At 54.3% G+C, this 21,759-nt stretch overlaps 1 protein-coding gene across 8 annotated transcripts in view; it reads left to right on the plus strand.

Moving 5' to 3' along the window:
* The first annotated feature begins 3,031 nt into the window (after positions 1-3,031).
* WNK1 (WNK lysine deficient protein kinase 1) overlaps positions 3,032-21,759 on the plus strand; it is a 72,677-nt gene continuing 53,949 nt past the window's right edge. For 6 of the 8 annotated variants that reach the window (XM_077267019.1, XM_077267020.1, XM_077267024.1 and 3 more), the window contains exon 1: positions 3,032-3,839. In XM_077267019.1, coding sequence (XP_077123134.1) covers positions 3,306-3,839 — 534 coding nt within the window. In that variant the 5' untranslated portion in view covers positions 3,032-3,305. The remainder of the gene's footprint in view (positions 3,840-21,759) is intronic. The other 2 variants (XM_077267025.1, XM_077267029.1) reach the window with 1 other exon arrangement.

The following is a 21,759-nucleotide window of genomic DNA, read 5'->3' on the forward strand; positions in this document are numbered from 1 at the left end:
GACGAAAAGGAAGATAGAGGGTTATAAGTTAACTTAGTATATGTGTTTGTATCCCTCAGCTGACAAAAGGCCTCTTTCTCATATTTTACACATGGCCAGATCACGATGTTCCCACCCTTGTCTGCCGGTTTAATTACAATGTCCTTATAGGACTGCAACTCCTTAATGGCCGTTCTCTGTCTTGACGTAAGATTATCAAACATCCGTCTTGAAGATAATTGTTTGAAATCTTCTAACACCATCTGAGTGAAAATATCTACGGCAGGGCATAAAGACAAGGGTGGGAACCTCGTAGATCTGGGCATGCAAGCAGGTGGAAACCTACCTTGAGGGTTACTTGTTTGCTCATCCAGGAGGTCCTCTAGGGCCTGTAGAGCCTCCCTCTCCGTCTCAGATAGAGGCCCCTGGGCTAGGTGACTCTTATGGTGAAGTTTTTTAAGGATAAGTTTTCGGGAGAAAAGATGGAGGTCCTTCATGGCTGAAAAGTAATCAAAGGAGTTGGTAGAAAAGAATTCTCTATCAGGCAGCGCATCACATGTGGTACGTCCAATGTGGTGTATTATGCCACATGTGGATGCTCCCTGATCTACATCGGACTGACGTCCAGGGAGTTGCGCGTACGTGTCCGTGAACATGTTAGGGACATAGAGGCTGCCAAAACCACAGACGATGACTCTGAGCTGAAGACAATCCCGCGCCATTTCAAACAATCCCACGGCTGCGACGCGGGCACTCTTCGGATCAGAGGCATCGAAAGTATTCATCTCGGTGTACGGGGGGGCAACTACAAAAAAGTGCTCGACCAGCGTGAAGCTGGTTGGATTGTTCGTATTGATACAATGGTACCAAAGGGTTTGAATGAATATCTTAGTTTCTCCTCTTTCCTCTAAGTATACCCATAAGGGTGTCCTGTGGTGGTACCATCTAGTGTATTTTTCAATACTCCTCTTTATTAATATACTTTATTATCTCCCTTTTGATTTAGTGTCCCTTTTTTATTTGTTCTCGCAATAAATTGTAAGATATTTTAGTAGTCTTCTGCGTTTGTTCACTCTTTACCCTCCAGTTATAACATCTTCCCCCTTGAGTGGATACCCATCTGGGATCCTTTTGTATTTTGTTTTTATTGCATTTTAATATTTTTCTTTTTCCCTTTGTATATTTTCTAATTACAATATTAGGGCTGATGTCCTGATGTCCCTTATCTCGCATCATCTGAATTCATCCAAGTTTCTTCCACCATTGACCACAGTATCATCACCGTCTCAATCAACACTTGACGGATTAGTTTGTTTTTATTTCGCTTTGCTGAGTTGCTCAGACTTTTTTGTATTTGGTATTTAATCTATTTATGTATAATGTTCTTGTCTTTATGATACATTATACTCGGCATAGCGTATATTTGTGGTCATCGGCGTATTTTTTATTGCTCTCACCTGATTTACTTTTACGTCCCGGGTGCTGTATCAAGTGTCTGCCTTAACTGGGCTTATATTCCGCGGTGGAGCGCATGCGCCGCATGCCCTGTCCTGCCACTCGTCGCAGCGGCGTCCCCTATGCTGTGCGCGTGCGCTCTGAGGCTATCCACCTCCGGGCGCGCCCGCTGGCATGACGCCTGCTGGCATGACGCCTGCTGTGACGTCTGGCCTGGCCCGGGGTGCGCGCATGCGCTCATACATCCCGCCATTACTGACCTATTTCCACTAGGTACACGGTTGTGCGCCTGCGCTGTGCCCCTCTCCTTTGTCCGTCGTCTCGGCGGCGTCTCGGCACCCCGCGCGTGCGCTCTGGGTTCTCTCCCAGATGCACCCGCGGTGTGTGACGCCAGCTTGGGGCGCCGGGCTTGGTGCGGGGCGCGCGCATGCGCCGCAGGTGCCGGTACCGTTGGCTGACACCTATTGGATGATACACTACTTGTGCACTTACCGGATGTATTTAAGGGGCTTTCTGTACATTCGGCTCTATCTCCCCTTGAGAAAGCCATCTTTCAGCGGGCGAAACGCGCGTCGGGGGTTGCGTTTTGTGGATCCCACCCGGTGTGCCCTGCATTGGAGACTCTTCTTGGTAAGCGCTGCTAGTCTATTCTTTAATCTTTCAGCCACATGGCGTCTTTTTGCTATCACAGGTAGCTTTGTACTCATAGCAGCAGACCCTATACACTGTATATTAGTATTTGGTGATCTCCTTTGACAACGCACACCGGGGGTGTCTCCCTCTCTCTTTTACATCCTTGGGCATTGTATGTGCTGTTAAAATGTGTTTATGTTTTTTGCTACTAAGCATGTAATTTGTGTGTTATTTAATAAAGTATTTTGCATCATATTAACACCTATTTGCTCCTAGTTTTCTCCTTTCCTGAATGTGATTTATGGAGTTGGTTTTTCTTTAAAGTGGGGGGTTATCTTGCACTATTTAGTGCTTTCACCCCCTCTCTGTATCTCTATATCCCTATATATGTTGCCTGGTTTTGTTACCACAATGAGCAAAACACGCAGGAACACCGCAGGTGACCTGCCAGTGACCTCAGGTGCAGTTTTGGTCAGGATTTTACTTGCGTAAAATCCTGACCAAAGCCTGAAGCAAGCCTGAACGTGGACACATACCATAAGAGCTGTGACTGAGGTATCATTAGCCATATTGGTCTTGTGGTAACTCTGTCTTTCCTCCATCCAGGGTAATATCAGTGCTATATCCCACCTGGTGCTCGGGGACACCATTGGGTGATTTCTGATGCCAGGGCTGAATTTCCGCCTCAGTCCTACCTGCCCGCACACACTGGGCCTTTCAGTCCAATACTTAGTAGGCCAAGCATGCCAAAGACTACATTTCCCATCACGCCTTGGGGACTCCAGTGACGTCATTTCCCCCTTAGGCGAGGGAGAGGTAACACGCATGCGTACAATGTTTTGGGCGTGACTACGTGTGTGGGCGTGGTCGACGGTAAGCAAAACTAAACAATGGGCGTTGCCCTTGTCTTCAGCGGTTACGGCTTGAAAACGAAGGCGTGTCGGGTCTGTTACATGTGGTGGGCGGGGCTTCGTTTGTTAGTGGGCGTGCTGCTGCTGTGAGGGGCGTGTCCGGCGCTCGCTGTGTGTCGGCGCGGCGCCGCTGAGCGCCATTAGGCTGTGGAGGGTGAGGGGAGAGATTGTTCCTGTCAGAGAGCGGCCGCCTCGTCTCATGTCCGTGTCTCAGCATGGCCTGTGAGCTCCGGCCGTGGGAGCCGACTCACAGCCCGCTGCCTGCCCAGGGCCCCGACCCCCGGCCCCGCTGAGGACACCGCCCGCGCTCCCGCACCGGACACGACCATGTCCCTCGCCCCGCCGCGGCCTTCTAATGGCTCCAGCTCGGATACGTCGCTGTCGGCCCCCAGGGAGGAGGCGGACGGGCGGCCCGAGGAGTTCCGCCGCCGCCGGCACACCATGGACAAGGACAAGGCCGAGCACCGCTTCTTCCGCCGCAGCGTCATCTGCGACTCCAACGCCACAGCCCTGGAGCTGCCGTCCAACCAGTGCATCTCCCCGCCCGAGTCCGTGCTCTGCCTCCCGGCCGTGCCCGCGCTCTCCCGGCCCGAGGAGGAGGAGGAGAGCGGCCCGGACACCGCGGAGGCCGCAGCCCCGCCGCCCGCTCCCCCCGAGGCCCCGGACTCCCGGCTGCCGCGCTCCCTGCCCGAGGAAAGGGCCCAGGACGACAACGAGGAGCTGGAGACCAAAGCGGTCGGCTTCTCCCCGGACGGACGGTTCCTCAAGTTCGACATCGAGATCGGGAGAGGATCGTTCAAGACGGTTTATAAGGGGCTGGACACGGAGACCACGGTGGAGGTGGCCTGGTGCGAGCTGCAGGTGAGAGGGGCCACAGGGCCGAGGAGAGAGGGGGTGATGGGGGCCACAGGGCCGGGGAGAGAGGGGTGATGGGGGGCCACAGGGCCGAGGAGAGAGGGGGTGATGGGGGGCCACAGGGCCGGGGAGAGAGGGGGTGATGGGGGCCACAGGGCCCGGGAGAGAGGGGGTGATGGGGGCCACAGGGCCGGGGAGAGAGGGGGTGATGGGGGCCACAGGGCCCGGGAGAGAGGGGGTGATGGGGGCCCACAGGGCCGAGGAGAGAGGGGGTGATGGGGGCCACAGGGCCGGGGAGAGAGGGGGTGATGGGGGCCACAGGGCCCGGGAGAGAGGGGGTGATGGGGGCCCACAGGGCCGAGGAGAGAGGGGGTGATGGGGGCCACAGGGCCCGGGAGAGAGGGGGTGATGGGGGCCACAGGGCCCGGGAGAGAGGGGGTGATGGGGGCCACAGGGCCCGGGAGAGAGGGGGTGATGGGGGCCACAGGGCCCGGGAGAGAGGGGGTGATGGGGGCCACAGGGCCCGGGAGAGAGGGGGTGATGGGGGCCACAGGGCCCGGGAGAGAGGGGGTGATGGGGGCCACAGGGCCGGGGGAGAGAGGGGGTGATGGGGGCCACAGGGCCGGGGGAGAGAGGGGGTGATGGGGGCCACAGGGCCGGGGGAGAGAGGGGGTGATGGGGGCCACAGGGCCCGGGAGAGAGGGGGTGATGGGGGCCACAGGGCCGGGGGAGAGAGGGGGTGATGGGGGCCACAGGGCCGGGGGAGAGAGGGGGTGATGGGGGCCACAGGGCCGGGGGAGAGAGGGGGTGATGGGGGCCACAGGGCCGGGGGAGAGAGGGGGTGATGGGGGCCAGGGGGGTGATGGGGGCCGGGGAGAGAGGGGGTGTCGGGGGCCGGGGAGAGGGGCTACAGGGCCGGAGAGAGGGGCTGGTGACCTGAGGGGTAACGGGTGACACAGGGCAGGAGAGGGGCTGGTGGCCTGAGGGGTGACAGGGGGGACACAGGGCCAGGGAGAGGGTCTGGAGAGGGCAGCTGAGAGCCACAGAGGCGAGAATGGAGGAGGCCGGGTCCTGTGATTGGTTGGGTTGGTGGGCAGAGGTGTAATCGCGGAGCGGTAGTTGTGCAGTCTGATCTCTTGTATGAGTTGTGACATGCTGGGAGTTGTAGTGTCACATCTGAGGGCGCACAGGTCGTGGCCTCCCTCCGGTTTTTGGTGACTTTCGCTCGGGGTCAGTAAGCTTCCCATTTTTTGAGTTTCCGCATTATTAAAGTGAAGAGCCTGGAGAGGATGATGAGGTGGTAGTAGTAGGCCCTCGAGGAGGAACGCGCTGGTCTGGGAAAGTCTTTGCAGGCAGATGCCTCGTGAGGCGACGCCATGGGGGCAGGTGGGGCACAGTGTTATAAGGAAACCTGTTGCGGACTGGTTGCAATGTGCAGGGTGCTGGTGTAGCTGGGAATCACCACCCTCATCATCCTCACACTACTGAACCTCTTCCGATGACTAATGTCTTCCCAGCTGTGAGTGTGGCACATACCTGTCCTGCAGAGCTGGGGTGGCGAGGGCTCGGCCTGGCACTGCTCATCTGCAGCTAATTATAGAGCAGGTTGTAATTATGCTAATTGCACGACGCGATCACCCGCTGCGCGGACCGGGTACCAATTAAAGGGCCAGTGACTGCTGCTCACCTGGCTGGCGGAGCTCCAGACTGTGCACTTAACTTGTGCACTGCCAGCAGCGGGCATCATCGTAGGTAACAGGCAATTTATAGCCAGCGGTGTCTCAGTGCTCGAGATGCATCCTCAGAGGGAGACCTCTTAAAGGAACAGTATGTCTGCAACTGATCTCGCGGTGCATGGAGATCAGCGGCGCCTGGTACAGCGAGCAGCCCCTAGTCCGTACAGGGCCGGCGCTGATCCTCACACAGTTTCCAGTCCTCTACAGACGCCCGTCCGTTCGCGGCCTCTGCTCCATCGGGTGCTTGGCACAGACACCTCCATTATCGCTCTCCTCCGGAGGCAGCTCACATTCCCACACTACATGATGAAAAAACATGGCGGCGACGCGGACTGTGGTGGTGATTGTGGTGCTGATGTTGGACCCTGATAAGTGGTGCTGCACGTGGTGAAATGGGAGGGTCGTTACTTTTGTGCATCTGCCTTTTTTTAATCTGACAGCTATCAGTGATGTTGAAAATGTCGGCGAGCTGCCTGGCTTTGTATCTGTGATGTGTGTCTCGTGTGCGGTGCGGCCCGGTGGTACAATGCCGCCCCATTGTACGCCCTCCGCTGCTGCACGTTTCTCACATTCTTCCTCTGCTGCGCGCTGTGAGCGGACATTGAGGTCTGCGCCGCCATCCTGTGCTGTCTGCAGAGTTACCTAAGATCTCTGCTTGCTGTGACTGATCGGGGTTCTCTGATTACACCTTGTTGTTTGTCGTTATCGGCCCTTTGCTCGATGTGATGAATACTCGTTATGACCTGACATCTCGCTATCATTTTTGATGGTCCGGTGTTTCCTCGTCCGCTCCTCTGCTGGGTGCGGCCATGTCCTCCGCTCTGCACGTGGTGAGCGCCTGCTCTGGACGCTCTGTTGTGTCTGAGGAGCCGCACTGTATTTTGTGACCTTTTTGGTCAGAATGAGATCACTGCTCCCATACGGCCGCACCGAGGATGGGGGAACATGTCCCACTGGTGAGACACAAAAATCTGCTCCACGGGCCGTACAGACTGCTCCACTTCTGGCCCTCCGAGAGCTATATATATCCGCCCCCCCACTGATTCCTAGAAGGTGATATTCTATAGTAAGAGCCGTCCGCAGCTTAACTGTGTGAGCGCTGAGTCCGTCTCCAGACAGCAGAATAGTGAGTGCAGCTCTGGGGTATAATACAGGATGTAACTCAGGATCAGTAATGTAATGTATGTACACAGTGACTGCACCAGCAGAATAGTGAGTGCAGCTCTGGAGTATAATACAGGATGTAACTCAGGATCAGTAATGTAATGTATGTACACAGTGACTGCACCAGCAGAATAGTGAGTGCAGCTCTGGGGTATGATACAGGATGTAACTCAGGATCAGTAATGTATGTACACAGTGACTGCACCAGCAGAATAGTGAGTGCAGCTTTGGAGTATATACAGGATGTAACTCAGGATCAGTAATGTATGTACACAGTAAATCCACAAAAACACGGAGAATAAACGTCCACTTAAACATGATTAGAAAACAGTATCCAAAATATTTATTAAATTATAACAATCACATATAGACATAAAAATTACAAAGCATGGGTGTATTGTTAGTACAGCCATATGGCAGAAGACACAAAAAGGAGAAAAATGTGGCAAGATTACCCTAAGTACATGGTCATATCCATTATTGGGACCCAGCGAGGTGGGGAGACCAGACCTGACCAATAATGGGTAAGCAGCAATTATACAGATGAGTAGATATATGACCATGTACTTAGGGTAATCTTGTCACATGAGTTGAATCCAGGGATTATACATGGTCAAATATGTCTTTCTATGCTTGAATTAATGCTGCTACCCCAAAGGTATATTTGTGTACTCTCCCCTAACTTGGTCCATTGCCACATTTTTCTCCTTTTTGTGTCTTCTGCCATATGGCTGTACTAACAATACACCCATGCTTTGTAATTTTTATGTCTATATGTGATTGTTATAATTTAATAAATATTTTGGATACTGTTTTCTAATCATGTTTAAGTGGACGTTTATTCTCCGTGTTTTTGTGGATTTATTGGTTTGGAGTAGTCCCAGAAGGGCACCTGTGGGGTGCCAAGAGAGAGTCGGTTTTTACCGCTCACCCCTACAAGATATACTGGTACTTCATGACTATAGTACTAAATGTATGTACACAGTGACTGCACCAGCAGAATAGTGAGTGCAGCTCTGGGGTATAATGCAGGCTATAACTCAGGATCTGTTATGAAACTTCAAGTCCCAGCATCTCGGGTATCTGTGCTTGTACCCTGCGTTGTCCTGTGACGTCGGCCTCTGTGGGCTGTTGTGCCGCGGTGCTTTTTCGTGTCGTCTTCCTCTTGTGGTTGGGGATTTGTAGCCTCAGCACTTCTGCTCGGTGATGACTCTGCGGTGGCTCCGCTATATCGTGCAGCAGAGCTGTGTGCGCTGATTCTGCGAACCTGCATAGACCTGATACAGACGATCACATGACGATCACCTTCAGCATTGGGGGGCGCATTGGAGACATGGGCAGAGAGATTCCCCAAATCCCGGGGCGTTCGGCCGAGTGCCGATGAATCCTGCGGGGTCACATCATGGATTGGTGGTCCCCGGGGGGTAACGCCAGTCCAGAGATTTCCTCCCTCGGATGCCAGTGACATGGTGGTTGTTTTCTCCTCCTCCCTGACAATGATCGCCCTGTCTTATCCGTGTGCTCGGGATAATGGCGGCTTCCTGCGCAGGTAATGGGGGCTCTGCCCCCAGCGTGACCGGTCTCCACACAGACGGGGCTTTGTGCAGCATCGCCGGCCGGGTGACTACCAGTACGGCTTCAGGGCCCGGACCCACAAGGGCGCTCGCTCCTTCAGCTCCGTGCGGATTTGCATAGAAAAATCTAAAGGCAGCACCTTCGTCCTGGGGCCCATGAATGGGGGACACTGGCCCCTTCCTGGGGGTTTCCAGGCGTGGAATCGCACCTTTCCCATAGCTGTCGGCCCCTTGTGCCGCTCAGGTGAGCGGAGGCCTCTCCTCGCGCCATAAACTTTAAGCTTTCAGATCTGTATCTGCGACTTCCTCATTTTGCCTCTTTATGTCGCCGTTAGGATAATTTATAAAAGCGATAATTGCCTTTTATTACTGGTGGACAGAGAACATGGAGCCATTAGGAAAGGCCCGAGGGGCCCCTGCACACCCCGCCACTGCCCGGCCGGCCGCTCCTCCACCGGAGTTATGTGGATGATATACACCAGTCAGCGGCTGGTGTATATCATCCATATATAGGGGGTCCTGACCACCCCGGGAAGAGGCTGGCTACTTATATTCGACCCTCCCTCGAGGAATATGTCTCTGATTGTACGCGGCGGACACAGACCCGGTGCCGGCTGTGCGGACTTTCTCTGCCTGTCGCTCTGTATTAGGGAGTTGCTATTTGAGCACTTTCCCCCACGTTACGCAGAGCAGTTGCCGAGGGTCACTGTGCTGTCAGCGGGAGGAGAACGTGAAAAATCCTCCAGAGAGGAATGTGCAATCTCCCTCATCAGATGTGACACATGCATGATACATTTCCTCAGGAATCCAGGTCACCTGGGAAAGTGCGGTGTAGCAGAGCCGAGGAGCTGCAGCGTGCACGGACATGTCATCCCGCTCTGTTCCCACATTGCCTCATGGGAGAGGGGAAGCATGGCGGCCCCGGCTGCTGCAGAACCCTCGAGGAGCAACCGACCACCGACTGTTCCTGGGGTCGGATTATGAGCGACGAGGGTCATGCAGCTAGAGGGTACAGCTACCAGCCTGCTGACTGTCTCCATCTATGGGAAGGGTACAGCTACCAGCCTGCTGACTGTCTCCAGCTATGGGAAGGGTACAGCTACCAGCCTGCTGACTGTCTCCAGCTATGGGAAGGGTACAGCTACCAGCCTGCTGACTGTCTCCAGCTATGGGAAGGGTACAGCTACCAGCCTGCTGACTGTCTCCATCTATGGGAAGGGTACAGCTACCAGCCTGCTGACTGTCTCCATCTATGGGAAGGGTACAGCTACCAGCCTGCTGACTGTCTCCAGCTATGGGAAGGGTACAGCTACCAGCCTGCTGACTGTCTCCAGCTATGGGAAGGGTACAGCTACCAGCCTGCTGACTGTCTCCAGCTATGGGAAGGGTACAGCTACCAGCCTGCTGACTGTCTCCAGCTATGGGAAGGGTACAGCTACCAGCCTGCTGACTGTCTCCAGCTATGGGAAGGGTACAGCTACCAGCCTGCTGACTGTCTCCAGCTATGGGAAGGGTACAGCTACCAGCCTGCTGACTGTCTCCAGCTATGGGAAGGGTACAGCTACCAGCCTGCTGACTGTCTCCAGCTATGGGAAGGGTACAGCTACCAGCCTGCTGACTGTCTCCAGCTATGGGAAGGGTACAGCTACCAGCCTGCTGACTGTCTCCAGCTATGGGAAGGGTACAGCTACCAACCTGCTGACTGTCTTCAGCTATGGGAAGGGTACAGCTACCAACCTGCTGACTGTCTCCAGCTATGGGAAGGGTACAGCTACCAGCCTGCTGACTGTCTCCAGCTATGGGGAGGGTACAGCTACCAGCCTGCTGACTGTCTCCAGCTATGGGAAGGGTACAGCTACCAGCCTGCTGACTGTCTCCAGCTATGGGAAGGGTACAGCTACCAGCCTGCTGACTGTCTCTAGCTATGGGAAGGGTACAGCTACCAGCCTGCTGACTGTCTTCAGCTATGGGAAGGGTACAGCTACCAGCCTGCTGACTGTCTTCAGCTATGGGAAGGGTACAGCTACCAGCCTGCTGACTGTCTCCAGCTATGGGAAGGGTACAGCTACCAGCCTGCTGACTGTCTTCAGCTATGGGAAGGGTACAGCTACCAGCCTGCTGACTGTCTCCAGCTATGGGAAGGGTACAGCTACCAGCCTGCTGACTGTCTCCAGCTATGGGAAGGGTACAGCTACCAGCCTGCTGACTGTCTTCAGCTATGGGAAGGGTACAGCTACCAACCTGCTGACTGTCTCCAGCTATGGGAAGGGTACAGCTACCAGCCTGCTGACTGTCTTCAGCTATGGGAAGGGTACAGCTACCAACCTGCTGACTGTCTCCAGCTATGGGAAGGGTACAGCTACCAGCCTGCTGACTGTCTTCAGCTATGGGAAGGGTACAGCTACCAGCCTGCTGACTGTCTTCAGCTATGGGAAGGGTACAGCTACCAACCTGCTGACTGTCTTCAGCTATGGGAAGGGTACAGCTACCAGCCTGCTGACTGTCTCCAGCTATGGGAAGGGTACAGCTACCAGCCTGCTGACTGTCTCCAGCTATGGGAAGGGTACAGCTACCAGCCTGCTGACTGTCTCCAGCTATGGGAAGGGTACAGCTACCAGCCTGCTGACTGTCTCCAGCTATGGGATGGGTACAGCTACCAGCCTGCTGACTGTCTCCAGCTATGGGAAGGGTACAGCTACCAGCCTGCTGACTGTCTCCAGCTATGGGAAGGGTACAGCTACCAGCCTGCTGACTGTCTCCAGCTATGGGAAGGGTACAGCTACCAGCCTGCTGACTGTCTCCAGCTATGGGAAGGGTACAGCTACCAGCCTGCTGACTGTCTCCAGCTATGGGATGGGTACAGCTACCAGCCTGCTGACTGTCTCCAGCTATGGGAAGGGTACAGCTACCAGCCTGCTGACTGTCTCCAGCTATGGGATGGATAACAGCTACCAGCCTGCTGACTGTCTCCAGCTATGGTAGAGCCCTGCCTGAGACGCCGGCTTCTGTGTTATTACCCTGCCTTACAGCCATTATTCACTTCCTCATTCTTCACTGCGGCTCTAACATTTTATTTATGAACCCGGAAGCCCTGGATGAGCAGCTCTGGCTCCTCCCAGGCTTCGCATTTAGTGACATATTTGGCCACCAACTTGGTGACTGTTTCCATCTGAAGCCAGCAGAATGTATGAATGCAGGTTGAGGATTTTTCCCTTATAATTCACCAGTTTGCGTCTCTGGCCACCCCCCCCCCTCCAGCCTCTGTGGGGCTCTTGGCCACGCCCCGGCCTCTGTGGGGCTCTTGGCCACCCCCCGGCCTCTGTGGGGCTCGGGCCTCCCCGGATCTTCGTTGTCAGCAAGTAGAGGTTTTGAAGTTTAAAGTATATTAAGAATTTTCAGGAGCTTCCATTATACAGTGATTAGACACTACTTTGGGGGTCTCTGATGGGTGAGTGGGGGGTCCTGGGATAGATTCTGTTCCATGAGATTTGTCACATCTGTGGATTTGTTTTTTTGCGTGTGACTGGCGGTGGTGGGGAAGTTTCCCCCTCAGTCTTTGGCTCATTGGTTGTAATGTATTTGCAGAGGTTTGGAGAGAGACCTCAGAGCTGCGCTCCCTCAGCCCTCGTTCACTAGTCCTGTGTTGTACGGCTGGTGCCAGGCAGAGGGCACTGCGGCTGCCAGGGGATAACCAGGAGCCCGGTGATTAGCCGCTGACTCACATAATGTTATAGTAACGAAACACCAGAGGAATAAAGGTGAACACGTGCGGCCTCACCGACGGGCGCGGCTGAGGGCGACCCACAGTTCCGGCCTTACCAATGGGCGACCCACAGTGCCGGCCTCACCGACGGGTGCAGCCCAGAGGACAACCCACAGTGCCGGCCTCACCGACGGGTGCAGCCCAGAGGACGACCCACAGTGCCGGCCTCACTGACGGGCGCAGCCCAAAGGACGACCCACAGTGCCGGCCTCACTGACGGGCGCAGCCCAAAGGACGACCCACAGTGCCGGCCTCACTGACGGGCGCAGCCCAAAGGACGACCCACAGTGCCGGCCTCACTGACGGGCGCAGCCCAAAGGACGACCCACAGTGCCGGCCTCACCGACGGGCGCAGCCCAGAAGACGACCCACAGTGCCGGAATCTGCACACGGAACATCCTCCATCCTCTCCTCCCTCCGGGGGACAAGTCCACTGGCGTTACTGGGCGCAGTTCCGCCCTAATGGAGCAGAGCTGCAGTGTAAAGCATGGTGGAGGGATAAACCTGCAGACTCAGCTTTTGAGCCACATGGTAATTTTCACTCTACTTTAGACTCTGAAAGGACAATGCAGCTAAGCCGGAGTCCTGATAGAGCAGAGCTGCAGTGTAAAGCACTGGAGTAGGACAAGCTGTCGGATGGGTCCCTGGATCCCCCATATCTGGTTGTAGTTTTCCCTCCAGCACCGCGTGGGCTCGGCTCTTTCTACCGGTCTCTATTTCTGTAAATCTTGAGGATTTCCGCTCTGCAGGTCTCATGGTGCGGCTGGATGGATCTGGTGGGCACAGGAGCAGACAGCGGTGTCTCTTCATAGAAGTACCTGACTGCGGTCCTGCACCGCTCTCACGTGTCGGAATGTAAATGATCGGTGTAGAATGTGGCGCTCGGCAAACGAGGATGAAACTCGGCGTCTCTGTATATTTCTTCTCATTTTCATGTGGGTGCGAGAATCCGAGACTCATCAGATTACAGATGTGGTATTTCATCTAGGACCGAGGCCAGAATAATCTACTAAATCATCCGTACAGGAATATACGGAGCGCTGCTCCGGAGGATAATGCTAAATAGGTTTTGTACATACACAGTGAGTGCAGCTCTGGGGTATAATACAGGATATAACTCAGGATCAGTAATGTAATGTATGTACACAGTGACTGCACCAGCAGAATAGTGAGTGCAGCTCTGGAGTATAATACAGGATGTAACTCAGGATCAGTAATGTAATGTATGTACACAGTGACTGCACCAGCAGAACAGCGAGTGCAGCTCTGGAGCATAATACAAGATGTAACTCAGGATCAGTAATGTAATGTATGTACACAGTGACTGCACCAGCAGAATAGAGAGTGCAGCTCTGGGGTATAATACAGGATGTAACTCAGGATCAGTAATGTATGTACACAGTGACTACACCAGCAGAATAGTGAGTGCAGCTCTGTAGTATAATACAGGAGGTAACTCAGGATCAGTAATGTATGTACACAGTGACTGCACCAGCAGAATAGTGAGTGCAGCTCTGGAGTATAATACAGGATGTAACTCGGGATCAGTAGTGTAATGTATGTACACAGTGACTGCACCAGCAGAATAGTGAGTGTAGCTCTGGGGTATAATACAGGATAAGTATGTAATAATTATTGGGGATAACTCAGGAGACTCTTTGCGTGGAACAAGACAACTACAGGACACAGTTTTATAAGTGGTAAAGTCTATATTATCACACGGTGATTCAAACAGGTGTAGAGAGAAACTCAAGTCCACAACACTTGGTGCAAATAATAAACGCAGCTTAGCAGTCTTCAGAGAAAAATGCAATGAAGCAGAAAGTCTATGAAGCACAGTTATTTTAGAGGATACTTGACACGAATGAATCCTTGTCTTAGTCCAGACACAGATAGATATGCTTATAAGGCAGTTCAAATCATATCTTGGCTCAACCAGGGAGGCCTGGTTAATAGTCTCAGGTTATAGCAAAGCAGCAGCAGCTTACATGTCCAGCAAATGCAGATGAAGTAAACGCGAGCAGCAGATGAAGGAGGATTACTGGAAACTTGTGTATGCAGCAGGAACTCAGAGCAGAGTAGCAGGATCACCACACAGGTACACAGGAGCAGGTGTATAGCCAGGGAGTCACCAGAGGTCAGGAGCTGGATGCAAGGCAGAATACTACTCTAGCACAGACTGAAGGCTGGGGTGGAGTTTTATAGCAGGAAGACACAGTGCACATGAGACCAAAGACGCCATCTTGGAAGAGGGCAGTAATGCACAAAAGGTAAAAAATGTTCAGAGTCCTGACAAAGTATTGTATAGTGTGACTACGGTGCTTTGTGGCTCTTTTCCTCTGTTATCAGCCCCTCGGTGACCCTGGGTTGTTGTTTATGGCCCTTATAACCTCAGGCCTCGCTCATGTTTCCTGAGGACGTCGCTTGCATTGGGGACGATTTCCCGAGCTTTATTGTAGGACCCTCGGTTTGCGGTTTCCGTTGTCGGCTGCCAGATGCCTCTGATCCGGGGACACTTGACTCCCTCTGAGCGCAGAGACTTTTATTAATGGGCCCCGATTCTTCACCTTATTTGCAGTAATGATCTGTAAACAGCTATGGTCTAGTGACAGAGGACAGCTGTACAGCTCAGGAGCGTTGAGCGCAGCCGTTTGCACATTCTCTCCTCTGGTGGTGCAGGTGTTCTGTGCCCGAGTACAAGTGTTGGCCGGATGACTTCTGGGCTCCAGAGCTCGCACCTCCTGCTGGTTCGGGGTCTCGGTCTTTGGAGATGCAGTTTACATTGGGGACAATATAGTGATAGTGCGACGCCGCATATTTGCCAGCAGAATTGTGAATGCAGCTCTGCATGTGGCTGGAGAAGGAAATAGTGTGTCATTTCAAGTGTAATTATTGTTTGACCAGTTCTGCAGCTCAGTCTCTGCTGTCATTGGACTGCGCTCCTCCTAGACTTGCACAGACCCAATACTGCTGACAGCTGAGGGTTTGGTACAGTTGCATCCGGTCTGGACAAACCACTGCCTGATGGATTCTACCTGCACTGATACATTGTAGCAAACAGTCCAGGTGGGAAGGAATTGTAGAGACTGGAGCTGTGAGAATCTGTGCCAGGAGCCCACAGGAGGACTGATGGCCAGAACAATGCTGGGGGTGGTAGTCGCAGGCCCCCCCCCCAGAGACAGGATTAACCCCGATCAGAGGAATTACTGCACAGATAAAACTCCACCACAAAATGAGAAGAAGAAAGTCAGCGAGTCGTGTGCAGCGGGCTTAATGCAGGACAGATCGGCTTTCTGCTCCTCTTAAAGCGACAGCGCGCCTTTAATACTTCGCCTGTCTCTATTTGAGACGCACAATCTGTTGCACTCTTATCATCCCACAGTCTATTACTCCCTGTTATCAGCCATTTCAGGCCCCTATGACAACTACTGTGTGGCATGTTCGCGTTACGCAGCCTCTTATACCGCTCAGTTATAAGCTGCTCGCTTTAGATTTTGCAGTGTTTTTGTTTTTTTGCTTTCTCTGCACCCTCCTGACCCTCTCCTTACCCATTCACTGAACACAGCAGCTTCAGGAGGGCAGCATCTGCTTCTTAAAGGGGAATGCCCCGTATTATTGCGGAGCTCCCGTTACTTTTCTGAGCTCGTGGTATAGCAGAGATGTGCAGGACGTGGCGGTCGCTGCTCGTCCTGTGGCCGCAGATCTGCTGCGATGTGTCGGGGGTGAATGCTGCGCAGTGTAAACGGCTTCATACATTTAGTGGGGTTGTAGTCGTCCCCTCTCCCGACGTCCCTCAGAATGAGTCTGTGTGTTGGAGATGATGGGGTTTACTGTTATGTTTATGAAGGTCAATAAGTAATCGGGGCTGACAATTTCAGGGGCCAGCACTGGTCTGGGGGCAGATTCCTGGGTCATGTCCCTGCTTGTTACTGGTCTGCAGCCGCTGGCGAAACTACAACTCCTAGTGTGCGGTCATGTCAGGAGTTGTAGGTCATGTCAGGAGTTGTAGTGTCATCACCGATGGACCCTGCCCTCAAGACAATTACTAAGGCTTTATCTAGTGCTGATGGTGACATCCTCATGTCCTGTACTCCAATCACTTCCAAAGCTGCAGTCTCAATTCTGATTCCTTATGCTCCAATCACTTCCAAAGCTGCAGTCTCAATTCTGATTCCTTATGCTCCAGTTACTTCCAAAGCTGCATTCTTCATTCTAATTCCTTATGCTCCAGTCACTTCCAAAGCTGCATTCTTCATTCTGGTTCCTTATGCTCCAGTCACTTCCAAATCTGCTTTCTTCATTCTCGTTCAATTGGTTGTCAATTTTTAGGGGCTGTGCGTCCATCCCAGCAGATGTGAGTGCACTGGATGTGACTGGCGCAGGGCTGCACAGACCGGCCTTTTGCTCTGCAGCCCCCTCCTGCTTGGTGGGATTCTTAGAAAGGTGTTGGGGGTCCTTGGATGGATTAGTGGGAGATCCCCGGAGTCCGGCTGAATTGTGAACACATGTGGTGACCTCACACATTAGGAAAGTGCGCAGTGTGAGCATTAGCAGTGATAATGGACGGGGGTCCGCCAGCAGAGAGCCCCGGCCCGGACCCCTGATGTAACATCACACAGGGACTCTTGTGGGATCAGATCGGTCAGGGATGGGGTTAATCCTGCACGGCTTCACTTACATTAGGTGGGTTACTTATGGGGTCACTGGCTTCACCTTCTATATAGGACCCGTTCATTAGGGGTACATTGTCGCCCGTGATATTTGGCACGTGTGACTCCTCGTGTTATCGTGTTCCCCTTCTATAGGGTAAGCACGTCCCGTTATATGGGGCCTGTGCACACTGAGCAGATTACGGCGTGCATGTATAATCCGGGGCCGGCCGTCGCTGCTCACGTGCCGCCCGGCCCTAATGGCCGAGATAATCCGGAACGCGATGGAGAATTCCTTCTAGAAACACAGCAGCTTTTATGATCCAACTTGTAAAAGCCGAGGCTCCCTGAATTAACCCCCCCTGCTCCCTGCATTAGCTCCCTGCATTAGCCCCCTGCTCCCTGAATTAACCCCCCCGCTCCCTGCATTAGCTCCCTGCATTAACCCCCCCCCCCGCTCCCTGCATTAGCTTCCTGCATTAGCCCCCTGCTCCCTGCATTAACCCCCCCCCCTGCTCCCTGCATTAACCCCCCCCTGCTCCCTGCATTAACCCCCCCCCCTGCTCCCTGCATTAACCCCCCCCTGCTCCCTGCATTAACCCCCCCCCCGGCTCCCTGCATTAACACCCCCCCCCCCCGGCTCCCTGCATTAACACCCCCCCCCCCCGGCTCCCTGCATTAACCCCCCCCCCCCCGGCTCCCTGCATTAACCCCCCCCCCGGCTCCCTGCATTAACCCCCCCGGCTCCCTGCATTAACCCCCCCCTGCTCCCTGCATTAACCCCCCCCTGCTCCCTGCATTAACCCCCCCCTGCTCCCTGCATTGGCCCCCCTGCATTCACCCTCTGCTCCCTGCATTAGCCCCCGGCTCCCTGCATTAACCCCCCCCTGCTCCCTGCATTAACCCCCCCTGCTCCCTGCATTAACTCCCCCTGCTCCCTGCATTAACTCCCCCTGCTCCCTGCATTAACCCCCCCTGCTCCCTGCATTAACCCCCCCCCCCTGCTCCCTGCATTAACCCCCCCCCTGCTCCCTGCATTAACCCCCCCCAGCTCCCTGCATTAACCCCCCCCTGCTCCCTGCATTGGCCCCCGGCTCCCTGCATTGGCCCCCTGCTCCCTGCATTAACCCCCCCTGCTCCCTGCATTAACCCCCCCTGCTCCCTGCATTAACCCCCCCTGCTCCCTGCATTAACCCCCCCCTGCTCCCTGCATTAACCCCCCCCCCCCCGCTCCCTGCATTAACCCCCCCCCCCCCCCCCTGCTCCCTGCATTAGCCCCCGGCTCCCTGCATTGGCCCCCCTGCATTCACCCTCTGCTCCCCTGCATTAGCTCCCTGCATTAACCCCCCCCCCCGGCTCCCTGCATTAGCCCCCGGCTCCCTGCATTAACCCCCCCCCCTGCTCCCTGCATTAACCCCCCCTGCTCCCTGCATTAACCCCCCCCCCCCGGCTCCCTGCATTGGCCCCCCTGCATTCACCCTCTGCTCCCTGCATTAGCTCCCTGCATTAACCCCCCCCTGCTCCCTGCATTAGCCCCCGGCTCCCTGCATTAGCCCCCGGCTCCCTGCATTGGCCCCCCTGCATTCACCCTCTGCTCCCTGCATTAGCTCCCTGCATTAACCCCCCCCTGCTCCCTGCATTAACCCCCCCTGCTCCCTGCATTAACCCCCCCTGCTCCCTGCATTAACCCCCCCCTGCTCCCTGCATTAACCCCCCCTGCTCCCTGCATTAACCCCCCCTGCTCCCTGCATTAGCCCCCGGCTCCCTGCATTAGCCCCCGGCTCCCTGCATCGGCCCCCCTGCATTCACCCTCGGCTCCCTGCATTAGCTCCCTGCATTAACCCCCGGCTCCCTGCATTAACCCCCGGCTCCCTGGGGCATGGACCGCCGTGAAAGGTAACCGTGTAACCTCCTCGTGGCACAAGAACCCTTGGGTGGCGGATGCACTAGGAAAAGCCTATGGGGCTCATTTTTGGGGGCCTGGGTGACCCTTGCTGTTCAGCAGTGTTCCCGGCAGCTGTGTCCTTCCGGGACAAGGACTGAGCGATGATCACTCCCATCATCCCCCCCCCCCCCCCCCCACTCAGATCTGCAGCCGGTGTAATCAGGGGTCCGGTTACGCCCCCCACCCTCTGCCCATCCCTGCTAATGTTCCATTATGTCTGGATATTGGAGGAATTTCACCTTTCTGACCCCTCTTGGGGTAAATTATAATATCCGTGATTGGGATTTTTCAGTGGGGAAGGAGGGAGAGCGTAGGCACAATCCTTTCATGTCATGGTGTCGGTGCCCCTGTGAGTGGAGGGACCAGAAAATGTGCAGCGTGGGCCCAAAGTAATAGAGGAACTAAAAGGGAAGAAAGTTTGTGTCATTTCCAAGCAGAAGTCGGTAAAAAGTGAAGTTTTGACTTTCTTTTCTGACTATTAAGAGTTCCTGCTCTGGCACGCTTCACGATTCAGAGCGAGCGGACTACAATCCTCAGCATCCCAGCTCATGCAGACGCTCGCCAGGCTGTGGTCCGCACTTCTAAAGGTCCCCAGTTATAACCTAATAACATGTTCCTAGTGAGGAGACGACGACGAGCCCCCGGCAGGAAGTGTTAAGTTTCCCTGCAGCGCCCCCGCAGGAGAAATGGAGTACTGCTCGGCTACAGCACGGCGCCCCTGTAAGATGTGAAGCTTCTCAGGAGGACGGTAGTTACCCTGCGCGCAGCGTGCGTCCTGTTCTGCAGAACAGGAAGCCCCATTGTCAGGACGCTGCAGGAAGTCGCACATGTGCGCGGCCTTTTCTCGGGGCGGATGTGGTTATTACTGAATGGTGACAAAGCTGCTGCTAAATTAGGATTTATTATTTGTAAATCTTGCAATTTAATTCGTCCCATCGAAGGTCGTAGATTCCTAAACGGCAGCCAGATAATGTCTAGTGACATGAGTTCACAGTTCAGCGCTGTGCTTTACCCTGCAGCGTCTCTCACCGCTCTCGTGATTGTCACATTCCCGCTCTCTCGCTCATCACGGCTTCTGTGCGTCTCGTTGATCCTGTAATGGCTGCGGATGATGAGATCACTGCCGGATTACAGGGTTCACATCCCTGGGCGAAGCCCCCCATGAGAAGAGTGATCCTTCCTCCACGTCAGGAACTCGGACGCGCGGCCACTTTTACTGTGAAACTTTTGGGATTACTGAAGTTTCGCGATCCTTTGTTCGGCGGCGGGTGAGTAATGGATCAGTTTCCATTAATCCCCCCGCTAATCCCTATAAGCTCCGTCCATTGTTCTAGTCCGGAGGTCACAGACCTCGTTTCCTTTTTCATATACTCCCAAAGCTCCTGATGGCGGACGTTTCACCCCGTGACTGGTCGCCCCGCTTTTCGGGGAGTGTACCTCTGTATCGGGCGATGGCGGTTGGATTGGTGGTCACCTGTTATAATGGGGTTATCAGTGAGGTTTTCTTTCTTTCTTTTTTTTTTTTTTTTTTGGACGTTCCCTTTAATGGGGCCTTGTTTACTCCAGAGGGTCACGTTGTTGTTTTTCGGGTAAAGCCCCCTCGCTGCTCTTTTTTTTCCAGCGCTGATCACCCAGAATGTTCACGGCCTGCAAGCTCCTGTAAACAGGCGATTGTCCGCAGGGGTCCGACCGAGGTGCGTCCGTGATCTCCTGTTATCCCGGGAATTTGCAGCCATTATTTCTGTACGTTAGTCTCGTTAATGCAGCGGCCATCGATTATGCACCGCTGCGCCTCCTGAAGCTGGGCGGAGGTCACTGCTATCCATCGGGGCCGCCCAGTAAGCAAGTCTTTTAGCTGAGTCGTTTTTTTTTTGTTTTTTTTTTCCCCCAAAACTCCTAGAAATGGCGCCACCTTAATCACTGTGGCTGTGCCTTGTATTGCAGGGTTAGGGGTAATCATGAGCTCAGAGGCTTGTAATATTCCCTCATCCCTCCCTGTGGCCATCGCACCTGCCCAGATATATAAACAGTTGTGCCCCCCGTGCAGCGAGGGCGGGGGTCAGCAGCTCCTATTGATGTATTTATATGGCCGCTGTCGGAGGGTTGTGTAACGCCTCGCTCAGGATGTCCGGCATTCACGGTGCTGCACACAATGGCATGTGCTGGCTGCCGGCCACGGGCCTGGAGAGGAGCAGCCGGACTGACGCTCCCTGGGCACGGCCGGGATAAGAGGAGGCCGATATCATGTGATGAGGGGGGTAAAAAAATTACAAAAAAATATATATATATTTTTTTTAATTGCTTCTGCAGCCGGCAGGAAGCTCGGATCCTGCAGGGGGTTAAAGGGCCATCCCGGCCGGGGGTCTGTCATTACACCGTGGTAATAATGCTCATGGCGTACGAATACTTTGCAGACGGGCGACACGTGCGCTTAGTTATACGGGTTTTGTTTTTTTTTTTCTTTTGGATTTTTCCTTTTTATATTTTTAGTGTTTTTTGTTTTCCAGGAAACATTGTGATTTCTCTATACTTTGCCGCTGCAGCGGCCGGGCGGTTTGTCGCCGACCACTTCTCTCCTGAGTCTCATGCGGTGGCTGCAGGATCTTCGTCTGATTACCGGCCCGCATACATCTCTTCTGGCCCTCGGCTCCTCCTGCCTGCGGCTGCTCGTAGTCTCCGTCTGACTGGTATTTCCGGCTTACTGGCCTCTAACTGGTGCGGTGACCTGGGCGCTGCGCAGGACAGGGGTGCCCTGTAGATGGGCCACAAGTGGGGCACAGTCTCGCTGCAAAACTTTTTTTTTTTTTCCCAGCCTTGCGTTGTAGATGTATCACAAGGGGATTTGGAAATGTCAGCAGAATTGTGATTGCAGCTCTGAATGTGCGTGCAGAGTGTGATTTGATGGTGGCCCATGGCTTTCTGTGCTTGCTTCATCCCGATGTGCGCCCCCTGCAGAGCAGCGCTCCTCAGTGCATCCTCTCTGGTTTGTGGACGTCTCGGCCAGGTCTCTGTTTTCGTCCGTTCACTGTTAATGCCTCGCAGGCGCCGCCGATCAGGGCTGAGGTGTGACAGGAAGGATTTGGCCGCCACAATCC

This window comes from Ranitomeya variabilis, chromosome 5 (genome assembly GCF_051348905.1).
Source record: "Ranitomeya variabilis isolate aRanVar5 chromosome 5, aRanVar5.hap1, whole genome shotgun sequence".
Taxonomy (NCBI): domain Eukaryota; kingdom Metazoa; phylum Chordata; class Amphibia; order Anura; family Dendrobatidae; genus Ranitomeya; species Ranitomeya variabilis.